A 25,654-nucleotide genomic window follows, 5' to 3' on the forward strand; every position below is an offset into this window, starting at 1 on the left:
CATAAATGTTGTACTCCAGCCACTGGCTACGTGTAATTAGTCAACACAGGTACACACAGGTACACACACTGTGTACTTCAGCCTTATACGATGTCCATGTAGGTCACAGTGTACAGCTTAATGTGCTGTATGTACTAAATTGAGACCTAGATAATATATGTACTGTACGCTGGTTGTCCTGTTGTTTTACTTGTGTTATCTTTAATAGACATTACCTAGAGGGCCTGAAGCTCCCAACACAATAACGAGACGATGTGAGGAAAGACCGGGAAGACTTGTCAGCTGCACACCTCTGGGTGCAGTTTTTATTTTATTTTAATTTAATTTGTTTTGACAACGATGAAATAATATTTCTGATTATTTTATTTATATTTTGTGCGTATACACGGTGTGTATTGTACGTATGTCTGTGTGAGTTGAAATACTTGTGCGTGCTCATTGGACCTCATCTATAACCACATCATTAGTGCACTAATAACATTCGTACCTACACAAGCACCACCTGGTAGCGGGTCAGCGGACTGCACCACCAATTAAACCTCTCCAACACTTCTCTCACACCTGGATTTGAAATGCGTAACGGCGTTGTCCCCAGCACCATTACACACCTGGCCTCCCAAACACCTACACCTGGCTAATTATGTGAAAACTCGAGTCTCCAGTGAGTGTGATCGCGTAGGAGAGAGAAAGCGTTCTCAAAGGTGTCAGAATTTCTCTCCTTCAGCGAGTTAGATTCATGAAAAGGGGATGACGGCTTCTTCATCCAGATGTTGTTAAGAAGTTATCCCCCAGGTGTGTCAGGTGTTGTGTAGGTTAGGTTAGGTTAAAGGGTATACGGAAAAGTAACGGGGTTTATTTCATACTTGTACACGTCAGCAACTGGTAGTTTGACGCCTCCTTTTTCTGCATATAATGTATTATATTATGAGATGTGAACTACATGTCCCTAAAAATATTAGTTATACAGTACATGTAAAATAACAGACTAGTAAGTAGGAACACTTTCAAATACTGTGATGAGAATAGGATTTAGATAAAGATGAGAAACAAAACCAAAACAGAGGGATTGTTGGCATAATCACTTCTCATAGGTCGCTGGTATGAAAAATAAGTACTAGCTAATAGAGACAAAGAATAGAGCTTTACAATGACATTAGGCAACCTATCTTATAATGGTAAACAACGTCTGAAATGAAGAGTAAATTTTATTATATAAGAATTAATTTCCATATGGGTTCTTATTTAAACTTATTGGCGACCATCCTTATACACACACATGTCAGTTCAGCCCTGTGTTTGCCTTCCACCCATCAGATTCACTTGTCATCATAGATCGATCTCATGTATGTACAGTATATCTTGGTGCATACTTCACCACATGATAACACTCACTCCTTCGTGCATTACTATAACAGATATAGCCAATTATAAATTATTCAATCACCTTTAACTCCCATACCTTAATAACTCACCATAACAGTTGCTACAATACCTACGAATTTGTTATTTTTTTATACAGTTAAGAAGAGACCTATAGATTATAACTGTACCTTGGGCTGCTGGACAACTATCCACTAGGGCGTTGAAGTTTCCCACCAGACTCGGAAATCCTTGCCATTGTTTCCGTGGATCTCAGGTTTTCTAAAGGCGTCACAACACCGCCCGCCATCTCCACTCAGGCGTACACGAGAGTTTTAGTAACAGTTTCATTGAGTAATAACTTTAGTTTCTATGTCCAAAATATTGTTTGTGTGCGTATTTTATTATCGTTTATGAGTCAAAAAAACATTATTATTATTATTATTATAAGTGGTCGTGGTAGTAGCGTTGTTAGTTGCCAGTATTAGTACGAATGATAATGGTTGTAGCAGCAGAGGTGATACTAATAAATGTAATAGTAGTAATGGGTTCTGGAGAAGAGAAAGAGTAAGAAAGTAGGAAGAAACACCGGCAGGCAGTAGAGTAGTAGCGACGGTAGCAGTCAAGGTGGAGAAATTATAGTGACGAAAGAAAGTCCTAACACTAAAGTAGTCTGAGGTGTACTCCTGTATGGTATTTACTTCGTCTCTTCCGACCATACCTCACTTATTAACCTCAGTGTAAATCCACAATAGCCGAATTCTTCAAGACTAATTAATACATAATTTTTCTCGTTAGTGATACTCGAAGTGCTCTCATAACTCACTCACTTTATATACAACACAAAGAGAGCAACAGTTTGTCTTAAGAATTACACGTAGATTGTTCATGTAAGTAATAAGAATCCTGACCGAGGTATGTGGCAGGGTTAAGCTATCCTGTAACACACTGACTCCATAAAGTGAGGGGATAATGAATGATGTTTGTCGTAAGAAAAAGTAAAGAGGAAGACAAACAGTAGAGGAAAGACTTCATAAGCCACAGTAGCCGCGTTGCTCGCTTGTTTTATCTCTCAATGTTATTCCTGATTACAGTATTACTTGTATTTTGTGTTTGCTTGTATGGTGATGTGGTAGAGGCGTAAAACAAAGGACAGGCCCAATAGGAAGCACGGAGGAGTTACAGTTCGTTAACCCATGCACGCTGCCCCAGAAACAAAAGCTCAACAAACACTGGGAGTTAGCCGGGTCGCTGATCTCTTTGTGCAGTTCCACAGACTTAAGCGGCTCCTCGGTCGCTTTGCACTTACAAGCAAAGACGGATTAATATGCGGTGTGTATGTAAATATATAAGCTGTAGCTAATAATAACTATGATTACCTGACTGACCACTCACACTAACAATTACTTTGATTTTTTTTTCACTGGCGTTTTTGTAAATTATGATTTTTGTCAGCGTGAAATTTATCTTGGTATTTATATCTTGACTACAGCCTTTGGAGTCAACTGTCACTGTTGTGCTCACCTGCCTGCACTGACACTAAATATATCGTGTGATTTTTATTTCCAGAGGTGTTGAATATCCTTACTATGAATTTTATTCAGGCTGTGGGATTCATTTAACCCTTGACGAACACTTCTGGAATGAGCGTCTTGGATATCTTATCACGGAAACAGTCCCGTGAGAGGCGTTTGATTTCCAGGGAGAAGAGGAGAAACGACAGACGAACTAGGTATCAGAGAGCGACACATTTGTACAGAGAAGAGGAGGAGGAAGTTAGAGATGCCAGATACCCGAGTATAATACGTCGTGAGGGAAAGAGCTTGAATGCTTGGCTACAGCATTACTGGCCATCCTACTTCCAAGAACTTAAGGAAAAAAGATCAGGTGGAAATCCAGTGTCAGAAGCTGATCTTCAGAGGAAGTTCCTGGACTGGTTGGAAATATACTTGGCTCGTTCTTACAGAACTCGCACGAAACGCTCCAATCTTAAGGATAACAAGGGAACTCAGAGCTTGTATAGAAAACGGGGGTTCAACTATAGAGGATTAGTATCAAAGAAAATGTTGGAAAAAATGAATCGACGCCAGACTGATGTAAACCCGATTGAGATGCACTTAAGACCGATATACCTCGATGGAAGGAGAGACACATTTCAAGATTCAAATAACATAAAAGTAAACAAATGTGAGATAGGAAAATCATGCGATACACATGATGCAAAAAGAAGTGTTAAAGATAAATGGGGTACTGCAGAGAGAAGCGAATACCATTCACTCTCCAGACATACTTCGGCTGACAGGGAAGAACACTTCGATGTAGAGAATTACACTAAAACTACCACAGCTTCGGAACATGATGGGCGTCACGCAAACCGTAGCCTCTTCCCGCGCAGCGCCTCGTTTAAGAATGTGCCGGGTGTGGGTACTGGCAGATGGCAGAGGTCTTCAGCCCCAAAGAACCCTACCATAGACAAAGTTGACACACCAGTCCAGATACTGGAGCCCCACTATGCTAATATCACACGTAAATTACCTGAACGACAGAATCTCTTCACACAAGAAATAGCAGAGAAAGCCATGGAGGTACAGCTGCAGAAGGTGATGAAGCAAGAAGACCCGAAGGTGCCTCAGGCAAGCGATGCCTCACAAGATACTGCAACTTGCAGATTCCGAAGGTTTTCAGAGTCAGACTGGAGTGCTTTGTTTGGCAACGCTGAACCCCTGCTCAAGCTGCCGGTCCCGGTGTTGCCGCCTCAGGTGAACTCTCCTGCCGGTGCTGCCTCCACCTCTGCCAACCACAACGATGATGAGGGTTGGGTTATGGTAGGAGACGTGATGCCAACTTCAGGTGTCCTCAATACAACTTCTGATAAAGCCATAGATGTTAGGTCTGCTGCTTCTGTCTTGTCTTCTTCTAGTCGGGATAAAGTAGCAGCTGAGGAAGACACGGAATCTGTCTTACCAGAGAAGCCAACAGTGAATGAAAATCAAGTTAATCATGGAATCGGTGATAATAAAAGACAACAGCAACAGGAGTTTAGTTTCTACCCATCCCTCACCACCTCCCCCAGGGACCCTCAGCCAACCAGAGAGGAAAGTCTTACTCTTAGTTGTGATCAGCCACCAGTCCCAGGCTCTCAGGCCACCACTTCATACTTTAAGGAAGCAACAACACCAGATGTAACTCAACCCTTCACTTCAGTTCCTCAGCGATCAACGAGACTATTGTCCACGTGGGGCCATAAACAGGGAGCACCTTATCCCTCCACGTCAGGGTTCAGGGCACCAGAGTCTCAGCCATCTACGTCTGGCCTTAACAGAGTAACATTATGTGCACCTCAGCCATCCGCATCCACCCCCCAAGAAGGTGTGAGGGAACAGTCACTCTCATCTGTCGAGGATCTGACGCAAGACGGAATAAATCGCAGACGTAGGTTAACTGACGAAGGAATTCAAGCTGATTGGGCTCCCATAGAAGACCTCAGCTGTGGTCAAGGCAATAAGAGTTTATCCTATAACCACAAATATCATTCAAGGTTTCCTCAGAGACGTCCAAGTAGGAGTACGATCTACCAGAGTAAACGGAGGACGTGTGATGATCCGTTGAGTTCCTTGGATGTTGATGACTTTCTTGTAGAAGACATTAAAAACGCGTTGTCTGACGTCACGAGACCAAAAAGACTCCGTAGAGTTAAATCATTTGGACATTTAGATTTCAGGCATCGAACGCGTCCCAGATACGTCAGCATAGTCCCTAAACACCAGACAGTTGATGTTCCAATGAAGTACCAGAGAGGCAGCAACTACGGAAGAAATCTTGGCGCCGAGGCTCCGCTGAGTTACCAGAATGTTGACAGTTATCTAAGGAACAAACTTGCTAACGTTCACCCGCACAGGAGTCAAAGTTTTACGTCTGAAGCCTCACACTTTGGTAAAAGGTTTCCGTACGAAAAGAAACCTTCAAATATAACACAAACTGATGCACAAAATGTAAACAATATGTACTTCATAGAACCAGACATTTATACTGCGATGAGCTCTACGTCCATGAATACGACGCCACCTCGACGCAGTCGATACAACCCCGATACTTCTTGTGAGATAGACATAGACAATTCTGATCCCTTTAGTGACCCGTGGGAGGAGACTGAACTGCCGGGAATATCGCGTCGTGCTGCCGCTATGTTACTCAGTAAGCGCAGAGGGAGAAGTGGATCTCTCGGTCGTTATGCTACTGGCAAAAAGTCTGTCAGCTTTACATACAACGAGACATCGTCAGACTCAGAGATGAGTGAGGTCCCTCAACCTTACTTCATGCTACGGACAGCCACCAGCGTGCCTAGTGAGTTGTGGCGTCCAACACCCAACGACCAGGGACCTGTCCCACGAACTTCTTCGCCTCGTCTTTTCAGAGGCCATGAAAATATCGTTGATGCTCCTTTCTGCAGGGAATACCTTGACGATACTCTTAAACCCCCCGGTCGGTCCAGGAGCCACGAGTGTTTTGTAGGTACGGCCGCCCCCTCCAGGGAACACCTGCACCTCGAGGATTCGGTGTCAAATGTTAACAGTCAAAACATGGCCTCGACCTCGAACTACCCTCTCAAAATAGGCATCCGAGAAAATTTTCAAAGAACTGAACTCATAAAACTTCAAAAACTTCATCAAAAGGTGAGAAAAAATAGGAAAAAAGAGGCCGAAAAGTCTAGTATTCTGCTGAACTCTCACCTGATCAGTACACAGACTGGAGTTCAGCAACAAGATACTCCACCCTCAAACATCCCCAGCCCGCCGCGACGGACACGAAGACCTGAACCAGTCGTAAGAGCAGCCCCTGAAGGTGTTCCCGACGAAGACTGCCGCCACGGGGACCTGCTGGAGGCGGGGGACAAAGACTCAGGACCAGGTCAGTACCTAAAGCCCTCGGCGCAGTAGAGACGGATGCTCCTGGATAAGGTGTGTATTTACTATCTGTTGTTCACCGTTCATCTTCTGTTGTGCACCGTTCATATTCTGTTGTTCACCGTTCATCTTCTGTTGTTCACCGTTCATCTTCTGTTGTGCACCGTTCATCTTCTGTTGTGCACCGTTCATCTTCTGTTGTGCACCGTTCATCATCTGTTGTTCACAGTTCATCTTCTGTTGTGCACCGTTCATCTTCTATTGTTCACAGTTCATCTTCTGTTGTGTACCGTTCATCTTCTGTTGTGTACCGTTCATCTTCTGTTGTGTACCGTTCATCTTCTGTTGTTCACCGTTCATCTTCTGTTGTGCACCGTTCATCTTCTGTTGTTCACCGTTCATCTTCTGTTGTGCACAGTTCATCTTCTGTTGTGTACCGTTCATATTCTGTTGTGCACCGTTCATCTTCTGTTGTTCACCGTTCATCTTCTGTTGTTCTTCGTTCATCTTCTGTTGTTCACCGTTCATCTTCTGTTGTTCTTCGTTCATATTCTGTTGTTCACCGTTCATCTTCTGTTGTTCACCGTTCATCTTCTGTTGTTCACCGTTCATCTTCTGTTGTGTCACCGTTCATCTTCTGTTGTTCACCGTTCATCTTCTGTTGTTCACCGTTCATCTTCTGTTCCTATTTTCACTACTTGGGATCTTATGTGGTATGATGTTCTTCTCTCTTATGTTCTTTTCTTCCCATTTGTTCTTTACCAAAATACTGAAGGTTCACGTCGACTCCCATCTACCGAGTTAACTAATCCAGACCTCACTACCATAATATCTCCCCCATAACTTCTCCCTACACCACTATGACCTCTCGGACACCACCATGACCTCTCGGACACCACCATAACCTTTCCTACACCTCCATAACCTTCCTACACCACCATAACCTCAACCTACACCACCATAACCTCTCCCTACATCACCATAACCTCTCCCATACCAACACAACCTCAACCCCACACCACACCACATAACCCTCTCCCACACCACCATAAACCCTCAACCCACACACCCCACCATAACCTATCCTACACCACCATAACCTCTCCTACACCTCCATAACCTCCCTACACCACCATAACCCTCCCTACACCACCATAACCTCTCCCCACACCACCACATAACCTCTCCCACCACCATAACCTCTCCTACACCACCATAACCTCCCTTATACCACCATAACCTCCTACACCACCATAACCTCTCCCTACACCACCATAACCTCCCTACACCACCATAACCTCTCCTACACCACCATAACCTCTCCCCTACACCAACATAACTCTCTCTCCCCACACCACCATGTCCTCCTACACCACCATAACCTCCCTACACCACCACATAACCCCCTCCCTACACCACCATAACCTCCCCACACCACCATAACCTCAACTTACACCACCATAACCTCAACCTACACCACCATAACCTCTCCTACACCACCATATCCCTCCTACACCACCATAACCTCCTACACCACCATAATCCCTCCAACACCACCATAACCTCTCCTACACCACCTGCTAACCTCTACACCACCATAACCCTCCACACCAATTACAATCTCCCTACACCACCATAACCTCCCTACACCACCATAACCTCTCCTACACCTATAACCTCTCCTCTTGACAATTCACCATAACCTCCCTACACCACCATAACCTCCCTGTCCTACTTCCCTTCCAGCACCCCACTTCTGTTTTAGCACCAGTGACCTGAACCTTCCCTCAATTCCTCCCTCCCTTCCCCCAATTCTCCCTCCCTCCCTCCATTACCTCAGCCATCCAACACCTGCCGCGCCGTGACCTCTTCCCTAGGCCCCCCCCTCCTTCCTCCCTGTCTCACCTCCGCATTCCCCCTTCCTTCTTCCTCCTCCCTTCCCTATTCGTCCTTCTTTCTTCTTCCCTCCCGTCCTCATTCCTTCTCCTCCTTTCCTTCCATCCGTTCCCCATTCCTCCTCCTCCTCTCCCCCATCACCATCTCACCTCCCTCCCCCTCCCAGGAATAACGGTGTCATCGGTGTTTTTCAGTGAACAGAATTAGTCAACAGAAATATGTGTGAGTATAATGTTTGACTTGATGTTTAATCTTGCGTAGTGTCTTAATAAAAATACAAAACATTGAAAAATAACACCTTTAGTTTATGATCATTTTAGAATAGCAAAGGTGAAGTTACAGGTACAAACGCAAGTACAGGTAAGGATGTAAGTATACTCAAGGGTATACATACAAATGGATATGCACGGAGTTGAATTAATACATATGTTACTCAAGGTTAATGTATAGTATTATGGAGCCTAAACTTGTACGGGTAGGAAGAACGTGAGCTAATGGTCTCAGTCATTAGCTGATTGATAAGGTGAACTTTATATAACACTCTATCATAGTATACGCGCTTATGAAACACGCACACACACACACACACACACACACACACACACACACACACACACACTTGCAGGTGAGAGTCAGTGTGTGTGTGTGTGTTATGTCACCAGGTGTAGTAATCCTGTGCTCGGAACACTAGAGTTACCTTTGGTATTTATTCCTTTAAAGCAATAACTCAACCTCCAGCTTCTGTTACTTCACGTTATTTAAATATCATCGCCGTGTTTCTTTGACATACACTATTGAATTATATATAAACCCCTTGAGTACGATGACTTAACCCCTTGAGTACGATGACTTAACCCCCTGAGTACGATGATAACCCCCTGAGTATAGTGTCATCGTAGTTAAGGGGTTTAGTCATCTTACTCAGGGGGGTTAAGGCATCGTACTCAGGGGGTTAAGTCATCGTACTCAAGGGGTTAAATGCCTTAAACTGAAACTGTATCGCTAATGTCGACGTCTGGTGAGTGGATAACGTTACTTAAGTGTGACGCGTCCACACCATTTAGTCACCTCATGAAGGAAGACAGTGTTATGTTACTTAGTATGGCCGGACCTCGTTACGTCTCACTCATGGACCTCTTATGAACAACACATAACTGAGCGGTGTGTGTTGTACATCGTCGCCTTCTTTATTGAGTGGTTCTCTGTTGCTATGTCCAGCTGTGTATCTCAAAGTTCAAACGAATATTTTAAACGAGATTCTGCACAACCATGGGAGGATGTCCTATAACACAGACACATCAAGGTAAGAAGTATGAACATGTGTTTGGTGCCAGGATAAGTTTAAGGTCGCGTAACGGGGACAATGGGAGCGAGACGTGCAGGTAACGGTGTGTGTTCCTCTGTCACGGTAAGAGGATACAGTTCTTAAGCCACAAGTGCGTTATGTATTTATCATTCTCAACCCAGATTTTCTGACAGTAATCACGTATAAAGTTTTTGTGTGTGCGTGTGAAGTCCCAACTTCCTGTAGGTAATACCTCTTACCCCAGCAGCGCCCCCGTCTGTCTTATGTTATTTAGCTTCTTGTGGTGGTGTTGTGGTGCTGCCGGCGACCTCAAGCTTCGGTTACACAAGTATAGTATTAAGATTTACGTCTTTATTGTGAAGGTTTACAAGGGCGAGAGTAGCGGTAGCCTCCGTGGCTGCCCCTCGCCTTGCCATCTGTTTCCATACCTGTACAGAAAGAATGATTAACATATCGGAACTGTGGTTGTGTTGTATTATGCCAGGTGAACTGACGACAGTATTTAGATCGTATGTAGATATAATTTGTCTGTCTGTCTGCGAGTCTCTATATATACACGTACAGTACATCCTAAAGCGTACTCTCTCTCTCTCTCTCTCTCTCTCTCTCATATATATATATATATATATATATATATATATATATATATATATATATATATATATATATATATATATATATATATATATATATATATATATATATATATATATATATGTATGATTGCTTTCTTGTCTGTCGGTCTGCCTGTTAGTCTGTCGAGTGGGTTTGTCTGTACTCAAGATTTCCACGACTTCTTACACGGAAATTAAGAAAAAAAAATTACTCACCAAGCTTGGTGTAGATGTAGAATATAAGAAAACAAGAGGATAAATGTTTACTTGATAATTTATATATTTATTTCCGTTACTCTTCGTCCCACAGAAACTACTGGACGGCTCTTCACCAAACATTGTGTGGGTTGTGAGGACAAGAAAATATTGTACATTAAAATATGTTTGTTAACATAAAAGATGGTTGACTGGAGGACATTTAATTCCTAATATTTTTTTCAATAACGACCGGAGACCTTACAGACTTACCAAACTTGGCTTGAATTCAGAACATTCTAAGAATTTGTACACTCTTGTGAGGTACACCACAACTTATTGACAAGCTTCATTTTTCTTATTAATAAACTCTTTTCATGTTAGTTAATATCAGGGTGTGGAGTTGACTGCACCAGTGGTTGTATTATACCGCTTATCACTTAGTTAACCTAACCCAACTTAACTTGAACAACACTTAATTATATAAATGTTAACCTGATATCTCACCCCTAGGTAAGGTGGTCGAGTTGATTTAGTAGTTAAGGGACTGGGAAGACACCAGAAAAATGTGTGTGTGTGTGTGTGTGTGTGTGTGTGTGTGTGTGTGTGTGTGTGTGTGTGCGTGTGTGTGTGTGTGTGTGTGTGTGTGTGTGTGTGTGTGTGTGTGTGTGTGTGTGTGTGTGCGTGCGTGTGCGTGCGTGCGCGTGTGCGTGTGTGTGTGCGTGTGTTTCACTTGAATGACAAATAATATACAAGTAACATAAGTGATACAAATACAATGTGTGTGTGACAGACAGACAGACAGCTGTGGCTGATGAAATTCCCGTAGTGACAAGTGGGCGCCACAAACACTCACACCTCTCACACCTCACTATGATATCAATCTGTTTGACCAGATGTTGTGTGTTATTCCCACCAACAAACACTCACACCTCTCACACCTCACTATGATATCAATCTGTTTGACCAGATGTTGTGTGTTATTCCCACCAAATCCCACCCACCCCCCCTCCCACACACACACACCCCCCGTCCCATCTTCCTTCTCATACACTCCGTCCTCCTGTCTCTCCCTCCCACCCTCCTACCCACCCACATAAGGCAGATCAAAGCATAGAATCTCCTCTTGTTTTCTATGATTCTCCATCCTCACCACACTCGTGCCAATATTCACTTGTATGCTTTCCCCCTCCCCTAACGCACTCACTTACCCTCCAACACACTTATCCTCCCACACACTTATCCTCCCACACACTTATCCTCCCACACACTTATCCTCCCACACACTTATCCTCCCACACACTTATCCTCCCACACACTTATCCTCCCACACACTTATCCCCACACACTTATCCTCCCACACACTTATCCTCCCACACTTCCCCACACTTATCCTTCCACACACTTATCCTCCACACTTATCCTCCCACACACTATCTTCCCACACACTTATCCTCCCACACACACATATCTTCCCACACACTTATCCTCCCACACACTCTATCCTCCCACACACTCATCCTCCCACACACTTATCCTCCCACACTTATCCTCCCACACACTTATCTTCCTGCCACACACTTATCCTCCCACATACTTATCTTCCCCCACACTTATCCTCCCCCACCTCTATCCTCCCACACACGTATCCTCACGATCCCACACACTGATCCTCCCACACACTTACCCTCCCACACACTTACCCTCTCCCCCCCCCTCCCACAGTCATTATGGTCGTCGTAACTCAAGTACAGAGCCGCGAGAGTTGGTGTATGGATTCAGCTTGCAACGTTAGGTGAAAGGGTCAGTGAAAGAAGTTTTATATCAATTAGCTAAAGCATAATACACTACAGCTAGATACAAAGAGTGAGATAAAGCTAGATACGTACCGCTAATTTGCAGCTAAATATAAACAAGCTTACATTTGACCTTTTTCTTAGTGATGTGTGTGTGTGTGTGTGTGTGTGTGTGTGTGTGTGTGTGTGTGTGTGTGTGTGTGACGCTACACCACGACTAGTGGCCTTTGTCCAGGTGGTCGCCTCGTGTGTGGTGGATATTCCTTAATGAGGCAAAGATTTATAAAAACGGGCGTTGTCAGTAAGGCTGTTTATCCCCCCCACACACACACCTCGCAGGCTGGACAGATGGTTGAAGATCATAACATCAGGTGGGATTATGTCCTCTACGAACTCACAGTATGAGGTGGAAATTTATCGCCTCCATCAGCTATCAGACCACTAAGAGGACTTTTGAATCTCTCTTCCTTCGTGTAGCCTTCTGTGGATGTGTTGTTTACTTCTGACGAAGGAAGTTTTCTCGTGTGCACCTTCTGCTCGAATTCGTACTGTGTTGTGGTTGTTGGGAGCAGAACCAAGGAGTGGCAGGAGAAGGCTGGGAAGGTCAGTCCGACGTTGTTTTCAAAAGCATCAGTGTGTTGGGGGATGCTGGTGATGTTGAGAGTCCATCATGCTGTCCTTATATTATGTTACAGACGCTATGTCCCGGGGTTGAACGGCGGCCCCAGAGAGCATTGTTAGAAATGTCAGTCATCATGACGTGCAGAAGTTGACCAGTTTGCCATAGTATTGTTCCCGGAGCGCCTCTATTCTCACGCGGTGGAGACAACCTCAAGGGTGATCTGTAGGATTTGATGTATAACGTTTGTTTCCAGACGCCTGTGAGGTGACAGTAATAATATGAACCAATGACACAGCACTAAGATCCAGTATGAGACATAAATTCACTTGACCTCCAAGGGCTCCAAGTTATTAAGCGTTGCAAGGAGACAGACTAAAAATATCAAGAGGAGGAAGTGGCCTTTAAGAGGACGTAAACAAGCACGGAAGATGAGGACGACACATCCATAGTGGGAGCGGAAGTGTTGTGGTGGAGGAGGAGAAACATATGGCCAGGGTGAGGTCGACCAGACTCATGTTAATGAAGACCAAGTAAGATGCCGCTACCAGGCTGACTATACTGCTGCCGCCACCACCACCACTTACACCACCCACACCACCACCACCACCACCACCACCCACACCACCACCACCACCACCACTTACACCACCACCACCACTTACACCACCACCACCACCACCCACACCACCACCACCCACACCACCACCACCACATCACAATTACTATTGTTTTGACTAAGATAATCATTATCACGATCACTACGACTGTTATCACCTCTCGTAGAGTAAAACATCACCATCACTACAACCAAAACCACCGTCACTCATCACCACCACTATCTATACGACCACAACCTCTCTCGTTCCCACCAGATGGGCGGAAGTATGAGGGACAAGAGGTGGGTGGGCACGGAAGAGTCGGGGGTGTTGTGGGCGGCATGGCCACAACACTGGTAGCACCGCCCCTCCTCACCGCCCCGGACACCATCTGACTCTTCGCCTTCAGTCTGTGGTGCACCCCGCCACGCTCCTGTCGCGTCTCCCGCTTCCCCGTTCTCACACTACTGCGCGACCACTGTTCCCCTCACACGTCCTCAACACTCTCGTCGCAACAGAGGACTATGAAATATCGTTGTGTTGTGGAAAGTCGGATACTGGAAGTACAGTATTAGGTGTTAGTCATTAGTGAAGCGTTCAGTGAAATGTTGATTTGTTACGAAAAATATTCCAGACTAGTGTCTAACTATTGTAAGGTCCTCATGGAGTTGTTAAGATGAGTGGACACGACTCAGTTGGTGCAGGGTCTTGTGGGGATTGTTGTGGGATCTTGCCCACAGTCCACCTCCTGCACAGCCATGGTGCACGTGTTCTGCTGACTGTAGAGCACTACAGCGGGTCCCGAGGAGTCTTGACAAGGTTGCCTTTCTATCGAAGTTAGTTTCGAGAGGTGAAAGATTACGCTTGTCACTATGGCGGTGTCAGATCAAGAGATTGACCAGCTGTATGCAGCGCGATACCGTCTTGACCAACTGTTCCAGAACAGTCCTGAATTTCAGGACAGCCTTGAGAACAGCAGTGCTGCCAATTCCCCGTCCGGACAGTCCCGTAAATCACAAAGATCTGAAAAATCTCACAGATCTCATAGGTCTCATGATCAGACCAGGACGTCCAGACAGAAAGGTGATCATCACTCTTCTAGACATGACAGCGGTCATTCTCCCAGGGGATCACCACACCGCAGGGAAGACAGTAGAAGACACAAGCACTCGCCGGCAGCTTCATCCCCCCGATGGCCCCAGCAAGACGGTGTACCTAAGAGTAACAGCGGCAGCAACACGCCTAAGGACGAGACCGTCCTCGTCCGGCGACCTCAGCCCCTGATGCAACCTGGTTTTTCCTATTTATACCCCAACGTTGACGGCAATGCACCCATCGAGAAAATCCCAGTTCGACGCTACTCATTCCTCGGACCATCGACGAAGCACATCACCGACACAGCACTACCCTTTAAAGGAAAATTGGAATACTTCGATCGTCTCTCGAGGGGGTCGACGCCAGAGCCCACTACTCCGTTTTCTTATGGTCACAAAAAGGTTAGTTCTCCCCTCAGACCAACCCCCCTCATTCATCATATCGAGAATAAGAGCACACAACATACAGAGGGAAATTCCACGAGATTCGAGCCAGCTAGACCAACGTCGCTTGCTAAGCTCCAGCTCAAACATCCGGACTCTCTTGCGTCAAGACACAGTCAAGCTTTAGAAAGGAACATTCAACAATCAGGTAACACACCTAATAGAAGCCCGGCCGATCTCCATGTTATCAGATCTGCGACTCCTCCGCAGATGCTGTCCGAGGAAAGACTTTCACGGAAAAATAGGAGTCCATCAGAGCCCAGGAAAATAGAATCTTCACCAAGCGAGCCTTTGCCCGTTCATCGGCGTCACTCGGCGTTGCAGTCAAGTGACAAGGAGAACAGAGGGATATCATACATGAGCCCAGTTCCATTCGCCAAATTGACAGTCTACAAAGACTACTTTGGGGAGGACCAGGCTAGTGACGGCACAGGTAACATGAGTAGAATAAGCAGCTTTGCGGAAATAAAGAAAAATGAACAAATGAATTCTAGACACCAAGAAGATGATGATATGAGTCGAAGTTTCAGCGCCTCTATAGAAATTGACCCTGAAACTGGGAGGAGACATTTAGAGAGGATGGCGAGTGGGTCCTCGGAGGGAAACTCGCCGTCAGTGTCTAAAAGTAAACTACAGCGTCATGTAAGCAGTCCCGCCATTCACATTAGCCGAAAAAGTCTTGCAGTTGGTCAGTCTAAAATCAGCGATTCAGTGAACCAAATTACAGACTCCATGTCTCAGTTGAGGAGGAGCTTAAGTAAGAGAGTCGGCAGGTCAGTTAGTCGGTCTATTAGTAAGTCTATCAGCAGATCTCTGGCCAAGAAGTACAAACGACAGTACAACGACGAGCTTAACGACGATGACCAGGAGACTTCATCACACGAGGAACAGAAAAAGAAACCAACACGACCAAGTCTCTCCGACACTTTCAGCACTTTGAAGAGGAGTCACGCATTCAACCACAGCGGGAAGCACTACCAGATGCTCTTTGGCGACACGGGAGACAAGGATCAAAGAGGCGGTAAAGATCAAGGATCCAAAAACTTATCAGATATTCATCGATTTTTTCATAGTCAGGATACCGAGGGAGACTCAAAGTCCCAGAAGTCACATAAATCATCCTCGCTGCCGCACCCCATCGACGCCTCCGTCAGGGAGGAGGTGTCCCTGCGTGAGAAACACCCCGAAAAGTTCTGGACCTTTACCACCAGTGTTGTGCTTCCTGACTATGAACCCAAGCAAGGTAGGGTCGTATGAAACGGCAACTTCCTGGTTTATTATCTACATACGTGCAGCCACACATAAGACTTAACTATGTGGCAGAAACACAAACTTCTCTCTCACCATTGTTACCTTCCCACAAGACCTTCCTTGTGTAGTTTGGTACACTACTGCTTCAGGTTTAAGGTTTTCTAAAACGAAGATAAATTTATCAACTCTCTACCTGTATGTTCACCTTCACAATTTTATAAACAGCAGCATATTTTAGTTAAAGACGCATATAAATAAATAAATAAATAAATAAATAAATAAATAAATAAATAAATAAATAAATAAATAAATATAATATTATTATTTTTTTTTGGGGTTATCTTAAAAGCAAACGTTAAACGTTTCGAAAAAATATAATGTAAATTAAATACTTCCAAATAACATAATTAGAACACTTATTAATCTAAAACTTTATTTAAGCTTTCAAATACTCTGCCAAGTTATTCAACCGCTTAGTTTAAAGTAAAACTCGGGACTTAACCTCACGTTGCCACCTGAACCAAGACACACCAGCCAGCGAGTACATAGTCTCCCGCACGAGTGACTGACTGTTGGGTAAATAACGCTTTTAAGTACCAGCCGCCAGCCTGTACAATGACCGCCTCAACCCTTGAATATGATAATAACGTGCTGGACGGGACTCCCTTGGTGCTCTGTGGTGAAGGTACTTCCCAGGTGCTATATATTGTGAGACCACTCCTAATTCTGTGCACTGTAGAATCACTTTCCTTTTGCTGTAAGGTTGCTGTATTATGAATTCACTTTCCTAATGCTGTGGGTTATCAGGGAACTTTCCTTCAGGTTAATGATTATGAATTGCCACGATACTTCCCCAGTGCGGGATATAGCGGTAGGAGTGGATATAGCAATAACATCCTTTCTAAGAACTGTTGGTTCGATCCCGGGGCTTTCCCAGTCCACCCAGCTGTATTTGGATACCTAACTACAGGTATGTGAAGTTAAGTGCCGGCCACGTTACCTCCATGCCTACCAAAGGCTTAGTATACTGTGTGGTGAAATCCACATTGTCCTTATTGGGACCCAATCTTACATGCTCTACGGTCACTTCGCTTGACCCGTGGTACTGGTAGACAGTGACCAAGCAGTTGCCCTCTCCATCAACACCGCCGCCACTTCCTGCTGCATCACTACCCGGGAATATAACCCAGTAAGGCTTGATTTTTTTTTACCCTCAATATTAACCTATGGGGCGATATCATACCCCCTTTAACTGTGAATAATGGAGTGTTGGTGACGGGTGTTGGACACTTTTATCACTTTAGGACCTGTTTAGAATCCTTATTTTAGGGGGATTCTTTTACGACAGACCTCCATAAAATATCACGGTGTGAAGGTGTGGAACAACTTACCCCCACGCATACGAGCAAAGACTACGCTCCCTTCCTTTAAATCATCTCCTAAAAATATCTATTGTCCAAGTATTAATATTTCTTGTAATACCTACAGTACCTGCTTTTATTGTACCATCAAAACCGCAAAACCGTTTTATCAGAAATTATCATGTAAATAGATAAGAAATTACCATTGCAATAAATATATTTGCCAACTAGACATAATCCTGACAGCTCTGTCCTCTTGTTCAACCTTAATACTGTACAACCCATGTTGTACTGCTTCCCCATTATATTTATGTTTTTTAATTCCACTGTAATTTATTTATAAACTTATAATAAAAAAAAATAAATAAATAAATAAAAAAAATATATATCTCAGTGATAACCGTGGTAACATCGCTATGTTCTTATTACCACCATGCTATCGTACTATTCCAGTTGTTACTAAATGTTACATAATACTTCCTCGAGATAAATGTACAATATAAATCAGGTACCTTCAAGAGAGCTCAGGTTCTCAACTGGCTCAGCCATGTTAATATTGTTATTATTATCCACTCTGTAAGGGTATTTTTCTGGCTAAAAAACTGTTTCAATTAAATTTAATTCAACATTTGCGACATCTAAGACATTATAAACACCTCTTGGACATTTTGTAAGTTACTTTTAGAAGATTTTTAAGGGAAACATGAACTATTATAGTTATTGTATTCTTAAGACATTCTTGGGCCATTGTAAAGTCATTGTATCTCCACAGCATGAGAAAGTTTGAATTTTATGCTTGAGAGAGAGAGAGAGAGAGAGAGACTATGATTGTATAATGTCTACAGTAAGATTACCAACATTGTCTGGTCAATATGTCTCAGAGGCTATATTACGCACATGGCCCATCAGCAGTAGTTGCATCTCTATTATACACAGTCTGACAAAATTAGAGTCACCACAGTATGTAAGACCTCAAGTTTCTGGCAAGTTGTACCAGTATTTATTAACTAAACCAACCTGGACTTAGAAACACCTGTCTTCCTGATTGCATGTCACATTTTGCCATCGTCATATAAAAGCATAAACGAGGACATCCAGATACCTGTCAAAGCCAAGCCTCATTGAGTGGCTGTTTGACATGTGTTCTGGGAGCTTATTCATTGTATATGTTAATCATAGTTTTCTGTTTATTGTTTTATACATAAGATATAATGCAAACAATGATATTTAAAACCAAACATCTTACACTTCTGAACATAAAACTCAGGTTACCAGTATCTCCCATGCCATATGCGTTATATAAATTACCAATGTTAATAGCAGGTTCCTCTTTATCAGTGTTTACCAAAATGAAATCTTAAACTTAAAGGGCTGTTGTGATATTTGTTTTTGCTAAATGTACACTACAGCCACATACTCCACGTCCTACACCTACAGGCTCTACACCCACCTACACCACACCCACCTACACCACACCCACCTACACCACACCCACCTACACCACACCCACCTACCACACTACACCCACCTACACTCACACCCACCTACACCACACCCACCTACACCACACCCACCTACACCACACCCACCTACACTACACCCACCTACACTACACCCACCTACACCACACCCACCTACACCACACCCACCTACACCACACCCACCTACACCACACCCACCTACACCACACCCACGTACACCACACCCACCTACACCACACCCACCTACACTACACCAACCTACATCTCACATAGTACACTGTGGGAGCGATGGTAAACGTCTCCACACAAACAATAGATCCTCTTGTGTCCACATGTAGAAGCCTGGGTGGTGCTAGGAGGGTGCCAGGCCTGCTCATGTTGGTGAAGAAAGTGAGATAGAGAAATGGAGGGAAAGTTAAATGTATAGGTAGCTAACAAGAAAGACGCAGGTAGATACATTGACAACCACTGTCACTGCTGCTCCACACCGGCGACCAGGTCATAAAAGTCACGTTCTTCCGAGACATTTTTTCCCCCCTGTGTGTTCTTCTTTTCTTTTCTGCACAAGTCATTGTTTATCTTCTCTATACAGACATTACGGTGTTGGGGTGGCCACAGGACGCGTCAGCTGCGGCTTGTATACCACGATACATTAACTACACCCGTGATTTGTATAAACCCGTTGTCTCAGCCGCTCGCATTTCCATGTTGTTACTTCTTATCATCCTTTCAAAACTGTTTACGATGTTCATTCAGGGTTTATATGAAGTAAACTTAGAATTTATTTGTTCCTTGATGTTCACTTGGTATCCTTGTGCTACCTGTCTTGTGCAGTGTATAGGTATTAACAGCTACTGGACTCTAGTCTTAAATTGGCTTCGGTCATGGATATTGAGGGTTAGAAAGTCCTTATGTCAGGTCTTCGTTGTGTCTTGTAAATGTGAAATCCGTACTAAGGTTAATACTCCTTAAACCTGTGCTTGGTGTTCTCTCGCTGGCTCTTGTGTAGTATTTACATTTAATAGCTACTTAACATCTACACACTGACTTGTGTATACCGGGGTGCTGAACCATGACGCAGCTCTCGCCACTGTAATCATCTCATTTTGTTCTCAGTTAGCTACACCATATGGCAGGTATCCGTTTTCTCTCACTCGGGGACGGTATGAGAGAAAATGGGAAGCCTAGCAGGGGCCGTTGGCTTGTGTGTGAGGCGTCAGCTGCATAAGTATCGGCTAACTGTATCAGATATCTTCCTGACAGGTTTAATGAACTGGGGAATTACTGTCACACGCCCACCTTACCTGTATAACGGTACTGGCATACTTTAATTACACTCGCAAATTGATTTCCCAGTGAAGCGTGTATAGTTGTAATTCATCGGTATTTTGGGAAACAGAAATATAGTGTATTGATGCCATCGTGGTCACAAACATGAGGGCCGGTTGAGGTACAGTTTGGAGGGTGCGGCCGTACGGGAATTGTGTTTGTGGCCACAAGAGGCCATTATACGACCCCAGGTGTCACCTGGTAGACGAACTCTGAATTTATCCTTCAGAAGGCCTGGGATATATTTGTGTACAAGCATGATAGTAGATTGTTGCACTTTAGATTTAAGATAAATTTCGACCATTCTTAATCGGCTATTGACACATAACTGTCCTCCAGGGGGCACCGTGGCTACCACTCACGACTCTCCGTACTTTTTTGTCTACCTAGACACTCCTTGATACAAGACCTCTAATGACATACTGTACAGTCATCTTGGCTTTAATGGCATATTATTATACATTCACACACACACACACACACACACACACACATACATACATATATATATATATATATATATATATATATATATATATATATATATATATATATATATATATATATATATATATATATATATATATATAACAGTAAACATGCACTCAAGCGCGCACAGCATCACCAAGAACAAGTTTATTCATCATCAAACATTGAAGTGTTTCCGGTAATTACGTTGGGCATTTTAATATCACAGCAAGACTGACTAATGAATCTGATATTAAATGTTGTAAACAATAACCATATCTATTAATACGAGAAATAAGGAAACAATGTCTGTATGTACAGTATGTATGTATACATACATACAGTACATACAGACATACACACTGAACATGGTGATTCTCAAAGCTTTCATAAATTTCAGGGTGTATCTTGAGAAAAAAAAGGGAAATGTCGATATGACAAAATGTGGAGCCCCCCCCCCCCTCTCATAGCTCTTGAAAGTTAATGTTTGTGAGAGTGGAGTGAGACAACCATATAATTATGTACCCAGTTCACCATAAAAGAGCTCAAGCGCTTAATCCGTCTGACTATCCCCGACGAATTGACTTTTGTCGGTAGGTTTTGCATTACTGTGTTGATGGTCGCCTGTTTGCAAGCAAGTAAGGTTATATTTACAGACGAAACAATCTTACACGGCACGGAGTTTTTAGCACCCACAGATTGCAAACATGAACAAAAGATAATTATTACTCAACAGTTAGCTCAGCACATCAGGAGATTATTGGGGATAATGTTATCGGCCGTATCTTTTATCATACGGGTGATTGGAGATTTGTAATGGCATTCCTTGAGCAGACTTTGCCAGTGCTACTAGAAGATGTGCATATTAGAAGTCAACGTCAATTGTGGTTCATGCATGATGGTGCATCAGCCCATTTCACCTGTGTGACAATAGCGAGGGAAATGGGCATACTGCAGGTATGTTGGAGCGCTTCAGGCAATCAGTGGTGCGACTTGCTGACACATTCATTGAAGAAGAGGGAAGGAATTTTGAACATTTACTATTATAGTCCAAATATATGTCACTGTGGTATGATGGGGATAGATTTAAACAAATATACGGCTGTTTCACTCCACGCTCACCCACATAAACGCGAGATCTTTCAAGTACTGTAACTAGGAAACTATGGAGGCTACGACATTTGGTCACACCGACGTTGTCATTCATATTTGTCTAAAGAATACATCTGCATTTTATGAAAAATCTTGAGCAAGGTGAGTGAGGGAGGAAAGTGAATGAGTGAGGAAGGTAGGTGGATGTGAGTAAATGAGGGAGATGGTGTGTGAGTGAGGGAGGGAGATGGGTGTGGGATGGAGGGAGGGAGATGGATGTGGGTGAGGGATTGAGGGAGGAAGATGGGTGTGGGATGGAGGGAGGGAGATGGATACTGGTGAGGGACGGAGGGACGGAGGGAGGGAGGGAGGTGGATGTGGATGAGGGAGATGGATGTGGGTGAGTGAGGGAGGGAGGTAGATGTGGGTGAGTGAGTGAGGAAGATGGATGTGGGTGAGTGAGGGAGGTAGATGGATGTGGGTGAGTGTGGGGCGGATGGATGGATGGATGGAGGTGGGCGTGGGAGAAGGAGTGAGGGAATTCTGGTAATTTTCCTCAAATTTCTTTGTAATCATGAGAATCAGTTTGGTTCCTGGGAGTGAGAGAAAAGGGGATAGTAGGTTAGTAAGTGGAAGTGACAATGGTTAAGAGGAGATAATTTTCTCTCTCTCTCTCTCTCTATCTCTCTCTCTCTCTCTCTCTCTCTCTCTCTCTCTCTCTCTCTCTCTCATATATACATCACCCGTGTATTATCGTACTTGACAACGCAGCAACAATGAGATAAGGAAAAAGTAAATGTTTTTATATTGTTATTCAGCTATAATAAAAAAAAAGCACAGGAAAGTGAATCTTTAACTTAAATCAACCAGCAGAATTGACAATGACTAATATTTTTTATATAAATTCTTTCGGATCACCTGAATATTAGACACCCCCAGCTTATTTCACCACCCCCAGCTTATTTCACCACCCCAACGCTACATGGGGGAAAGGGGGTTAGGTTAGGTTATGTAAGTGTGATTAAGTTTAAGTGAAGTTAGCTGGGGTGTCTAATATTCAGGTGAAATAAGCTGTGGCGTCTAATATTCAGGTGAAATAAGCTGGGGTGTCTAATCTTCAGTTGAAATAAGCTGGGGTGTCTAATCTTCAGTTGAAATAAGCTGTGGCGTCTAATATTCAGATGAAATAAGCTGGGGTGTCTAATCTTTAGTTGAAATAAGCTGGGGTGTCTAATCTTCAGTTGATCCATTTTTTTTTCTATAGTTTCTTAAATTATTTCGTGTTTGTTCTTCCACCCAGAGAGAACGAGGGTGTAGCGTGGTGGTGTTGTGTACGAGTATACTGTATATAGAAGACTGAAGGTGTTTTAGTGTTTACAAGGCTGGGTGTATCTGTGTAAGGTTGATAGACGAATAGATCAAGATAGACAAGTGGATAGATGATAGAAAGGTGGATCAGGGGATATGTATTTATAGTCTTTTGTATAGAGTGATGAATTGATGGATAAGTTGATGGATGTATTGGAAATTACATTGACAGAAATACTGGTGGATATATTTAGTGGTGAAAATGGAAGTAAATGGATAGAACCTGTGAGGGTTACACAAGTAGATGAACACATTATTACAGTATATTATTACAATGTCACCTGAACAGTGTGGGTTCGGGTCTTGCTCATGACTGTGGGTTGCCGATTAAGCATTAAAAATGAACTAACGTTTTTTGCCAAACAGATATAACTTTTTGGACACGAAATGGGGGGAAAGAGGACGATTTACAGTCATTCTCATTAGTAATCTCATTGTTAATTAATATTGTCATTATTACTAATGTATCACAATGTGTGTGAAGGAGGGGTGTCTGTTGCCGTAGACTTGTTCAAGTGGTCGGTAGATCACTTGTTACTGTCCACACCAAGTTACTGCTGGTGAGGACACACACACACACACACACACACACGGGCGCATGAACAAGCACGCACACTTGTTGTCTTGGTTCTCCGGTTTGCTGAACGTATGACTAGATTTTTTGTTTTGTAAACTGTTTGTGTAAGATACAGGCGGCAGAGCACATACACCCGTTAAGGTCTGAACCATCTGCTCTTGTGTTTGTGTTTTGTGGATGTATTGTGTATGCGTGTATGCAGTATGTATGTATTGTGTGCTGTGTATTGTGTGTGTGTGTGTGTGTGTGTGTGTGTGTGTGTGTGTATTGTATGTGTGTGTATTGTGTGTGTGTGTATTGTGTGTGTGTGTATGTGTGTGTGTATGTATGTGTGTGTGTATGTATATATGTGTGTGTGTGTGTGTGTGTGTTTGTGAGCACTGAAGGTACACAGCCAATCCCCTATCTAGAGGGTCCAGGTGCACACGCTGGGAACTGTTGTTGTTTTCTGGCGGCGTCTGAAAATATTTGTCTCATCGCTGTTCATTTGGAAGATTTGCGGGAGAGTAAAACAGGAAACTCTTTGGCATTTTTCTTTTAGTGATATATTGTCACAATCAAGCCACAATTTTAAGCCCTCCACAAACGTTTCAGCTGGACTTAATATATTTTGTTCTAGAGTTTTGCTTTTTGTTGTAAAATGTTCCTCACTAGAGCGGCCAAAATTTGTGTTACTATATTCAGGATTTATTTCAATACATGACCCAATACAGTGCTTTAATTACTCTAAATATGCATTGTGTGCTTGGGGTAGTTGAACTAGTCACTGTTTTTTCGCTGGTGTTTTGAGAGCTCTGGCACACGTCCAAGTTTACAAGATAAATACCACCGTGAATTGTTTGTTTCTGGTTTGTTCCATCACTTTTGTCTCGTGTATTGTTTTACAAAATAAGAAGAAAAACAGATTAATTATAAAACCTAAAGTTGACTTAACAGGTAGCTGGGAAGAGCTAAGTGGAACTATCTGACAAGGCCTTTGTGTAGACTTATCGTTTGTTTATGCATTATTATATTCTCTGCTTGACGGTAATATGTATCCAATATCGTTTCGTTTGTGTACGGTAGCCAGGCAGAAGCACACCTGGCTTGTAACACCTGGTCTGTCACACATCTGGGAAAGCGTATTATTTTTATTCGAGCGTGGAAAAACACGTACTCGTGAACTCTTATTACGCAAACGTAAGTGTGTGTGTGTGGATAAAGATAGAAGTTCTTATATACAATATGTGTAATTAGAATACTTACACAAGAACTTCAACCACCTAAGTGTTGCGAGGTGCCCTTGTTGTCTGGAAATAGGTGGTGATGGTGTGTGTGTGGTGAAGACACTCAAGACAGGCTCAGTGGGGGCGTGAGGCCGCTCACAGACGGAGGTGTGACGGCTAACCCGCCAACAACTCTTAAATGCTCTTCCAAACTTATTTTTGTTGACTGTTCTTAGAAGATAAGAAGGTGCAAACAGTGTCAACGTTGTGGTTAAGTGCATATAATGATATATAATAGACACAGAAAAATAAGGTTTTAGTGTCGTATAGAGAGGAACTTTTAAGTCAGTGCCTTAAGGTGAAGTTCGATCAGCCGAGTGCTAAGGAATGGACGCCATAAGAACTGTGACCAGGTGTACCTAGAGAAAACCTACAGATCTTGTTACCTTACTGTAATCACGAAACTGTTGTAAAATTGGGTGTTTTATAACGTGACGTTCATTGTGACAAGCTGGTTGTTCATCCAATTCTTAACCTTCAACGGGAAACACCCATGACCGAGAAACCAGTGTGAGTGAAATTAAATATTAACGTAAGAAACTTGATTTTCGTTTCTCTAAGCATGAACATAGAGTAACACCGCAGGACGTTTGTCAGGTGAAACAACAGCAGTTCTTGAAGTTTCGTTATGGGTAA

At 43.4% G+C, this 25,654-nt stretch overlaps 1 protein-coding gene across 1 annotated transcript in view; it reads left to right on the plus strand.

The window, feature by feature from the left end:
* Positions 1–13,720: 13,720 nt before the first annotated feature.
* Positions 13,721–25,654, plus strand: part of LOC121867560 — a 34,724-nt gene continuing 22,790 nt past the window's right edge. Inside the window, exon 1 of the mRNA XM_042367563.1 lies at positions 13,721–16,069. Within this exon, the coding sequence (XP_042223497.1) occupies positions 14,161–16,069 (1,909 nt within the window). The 5' untranslated portion in view covers positions 13,721–14,160. The remainder of the gene's footprint in view (positions 16,070–25,654) is intronic.

Source organism: Homarus americanus, unplaced genomic scaffold, assembly GCF_018991925.1.
Source record: "Homarus americanus isolate GMGI-L3 unplaced genomic scaffold, GMGI_Hamer_2.0 scaffold11214, whole genome shotgun sequence".
Classification (NCBI taxonomy): domain Eukaryota; kingdom Metazoa; phylum Arthropoda; class Malacostraca; order Decapoda; family Nephropidae; genus Homarus; species Homarus americanus.